The sequence below is a fragment of the Cystoisospora suis genome (assembly GCF_002600585.1).
Source record: "Cystoisospora suis strain Wien I chromosome Unknown contig_9213, whole genome shotgun sequence".
Lineage (NCBI taxonomy): Eukaryota > Apicomplexa > Conoidasida > Eucoccidiorida > Sarcocystidae > Cystoisospora > Cystoisospora suis.
Window position 1 is genome coordinate 446 of NW_027161991.1, and position 3,239 is coordinate 3,684.

The 3,239-nt window shown below is 44.3% G+C and overlaps 1 protein-coding gene across 1 annotated transcript in view; it reads right to left on the reverse strand.

Moving 5' to 3' along the window:
- Positions 1-3,226, reverse strand: part of CSUI_011001 (uncharacterized protein) — a 3,648-nt gene extending 422 nt beyond the window's left edge. Inside the window, exon 1 of the mRNA XM_068071102.1 lies at positions 1-3,226. This exon is cut by the window's left edge and continues 422 nt beyond it. Coding sequence (XP_067916922.1) covers positions 1-2,839 — 2,839 coding nt within the window. The 5' untranslated portion in view covers positions 2,840-3,226.
- Positions 3,227-3,239: the final 13 nt, after the last annotated feature.

Here is a 3,239-nt window from a genome sequence, read left to right on the forward strand (position 1 = left end):
AAGATAAAGAAGAAGAAGAAAGACTTGTTGGCTCTTTCATGCCTTCATTTGGATTAGAAGAGCTACGAGAGAGACGACTAGGGGAACGTGAAGAAAAACAAGAAGACGAGGAAGAATCGATGCTATGACGTCGATTCCCTTTATTCATATGAGGATGAAGAGAAAGTCGGCTCTGAGAACTCTTTCGTGAGACGGCCCTCGTATTGAATGTCGATCTTAGAGATGATGACGATGATGCCTCAATCTTCTCACTTACCCCTCCCCCCTCTAAGCTCCCTGATAAAGACTTCTTGAGAGAATCTTCATGAAGAGAGGAAGAGGAAGAAGAAAGAGATTTCTCTTCTTGCTGCTTCCCTATCTTGGCTTCAAGAGATCTTTTCCTTGAAACCGAACTTCCCGAGGTGCCTGTCATGGCCCCCATCTTCATAGACGTCGGATGGTCACCTTTTCTATTTGAAACAATCTTTTCTTCTTCTTGCTCTTGTTCTTTTTCATCCTGCTTTTCGCTCTCAAGAAGAAGAAGATCTTCCTTTCCTTTCTCATACTCCTTCATAGGAAAGGTTCCTTCTCCAGTCGATTTTCCTCCATCCTCTTGATAGCTAGGCGTAAGCTCCTCACATACACCTGCAGGTTTCTCTAGATTCTCATCATTTACATTCTTCTCGTTAGAAGCAAAAGACGCCGAAAGATCTGAAGACGTTGCGAGAGCAGAATTCTGTGATGGATCTTCTGCAGGAGCAGCACCACGTCTTAAAGAAGAAGAAGCACCGCCACCTAGAGCTCCTCTCCTTGGACTATGAGACTTCTTCTTAGAATTAGGATGACAAGACAAGGAGGAGGAGGAGGAGGAAGAAGAAGCATTCATTGGTTGAGAAGATTCATAGATCATTTTGGTCTTCTTCATTTTTATGTCTTTATGACCTTCCTCTTCTTGTATTCCTTTTCTACTAGGCATGCCTTTACCTCCTCCACGTGCGACGACTTCTGATGCCTTTTCTTTCTTAACACCTCCTACTTGATGGTATCTCTTCTTCTGGGGCTGCGCTTCATGACCATGACGAGAAGGAGAAGAAGAAGAAAGTTTGAGATGAGGAGCTCTCAGATGTTTTGACGAATGGAGAAGAGACTTTGAAGAAGAAGAAGAAGACGATGATGAGGAATGGGTCGTTTTATGGGATGTAGTTGGGAGAGAAGTTTTCTTCGAATGAGAGGATGGAGCTCGTTTCTGAGTTGTAGATGAACCCCCACGTGACAGTTTCTTTGAAGAAGAAGATTCCTTTCGACTTTTCTCTCTTTCTTCACCTTCTTCTTCTTGTTGTTCTTCCTTTGAAAGTATTCTCCCTGGGTCATCCCCCCCCCTGACAACCTCATTCTCACGAGTAGATGTCTGCTGTCTTAAGGTATATAAAATCGCTTCAAGACGTTCTTTTCTTCCTTCTTCCTCTTCACGAAGACGAAGAAGAGCATCACCATACATATGAGAAGATGACTGAAGAGAAGAAGATGAAGATAACAAGGCACCTTTCTCTGAAAGCACTAGATCACTATGACCCTCATAAGGCCCACTTTGGTCTAGAGAAGTGAAGGGAAGTTTCTCTTCTTCTTCTTCGGTCTGACGGAAATCACAGGAAGAAGACCCTGAAGAAGGTATGGCTCTATCCCTTTGACTTGCAGTCTTCTTATGATCTCTATTAGAAGGACAGGAACCAGGAAGTCTTTCTCTTTCTTCTTGATCTATCAAGGAATCTTCTCCGAATGACGCCTGTGGCCCTTCTTCATCTCGAGGGAGAATTCCCAGGTGACCAGCATCTCCCTCTTCTCCTAGAGGATCTTCTTCATCTTCTGATATGATAAAACTGACTTCGTCATCATCCTTAAAACGCCTCATGGATTCTGGTGTGTCTCCAGAGACAATCGACGATTTCGAAGGGACTCTTTCATGAGATTCGGCATGAAGACAAGGTGTATGTACACCTGAAGACGAAGAGGAGGATGATGAAATACACTTATATGAAAGATGCTCTTTCCGATCATCTCCCAACAAGGTGCTCATATCGCCATTCCTATTCTTTCCATCAATATCCCTCTCATGAAGAGAGTCATCTTCTCCGTATATAAGGCGACAGGAATGATTTCTACGATAAAGTTCATCCGCTTCAGATACTAAAGGATCCATACGACGAGTCATGAGGACGTGCTTTTCGCGTCGATCTCCAGTGTATGCATCACCATAAGACATGTGAGAAAGAGTTCCCGGCTTTCTCTGAGAAACCTCATGAAGCAAATCCTCTTCTTCCCCCTCATTCGGATCGACTGGATCTTTTTGAGAAGGGACTTCAGATAGAAATCCAAGGTCCTGAAAGGTCACATGAGGAGAAGCTTCATAGTAGACGTAAGATGATGCGGAGGAAGATGACGGACAAGAGCCACGTTCTCTGATCTCGCTAAGAGAGCTCCGTCTTCGTATAGACACCTCTGTTTGCGCACGTGTTTCTTGTTCTTCTTGTCCTTCTCCCCCTTCTTGCAGGTGGTGTCTTGATGAGAGAGACTGGTCTCCATTCATCATCTTTCTATAAAAAGATGAAGACGTTCCTTCAAGATACTCGCTGCTTTCTTGGGGGGGATGAGTTGACAACGAAGGGAAGTCTTCATGAGAAGACGTATGTATGATAGACGACCTTGTTTTGACCGACCCATGAGGTGAGTAGGGTAAGGTGGTATGTAGGCTTGCTTGGGGAGATGAAGACATCATAGTGATAGCTGAGGGGGGAGAAGTCTCGTGATCAATAGAAGAAGAAGAAGACGTGGACAACGAGGACCCATCGGTTTTCTTCTTCATCTTCAAGAGAGTTCTTGCTGGTGACGCGGGGGTCTCCTTCCTAGTCGTGATCTACAAGGAGTCGTAGAAGAAAGAACATGTGTGTTCTCAATGGTGCTTCGTCATCAAGGATTTCTTCTTCTTCTTTTCTTCTCTCTTCTCTTCTTTCTTTTCCTCTCAGGATGCAGTGCATGCATCTACGACACTCGAAGAAGTACGGAGGCCTTCTTCAAGAGATGAGGTGATTTTCTCTCTTGATGTAGGAGACGTATGGCTAACGATAGGGGTGGACTGACATAACAAGACAACACTCGAGGGATGGGAAATTGGAATGGGGTAGTCGAGGTTATCTTTCTTCTTGGGATAGGCCTAGGAATCATAAAGATCTTTGTGAGGACTATTCCCTCTCCAAGGTTTGTAA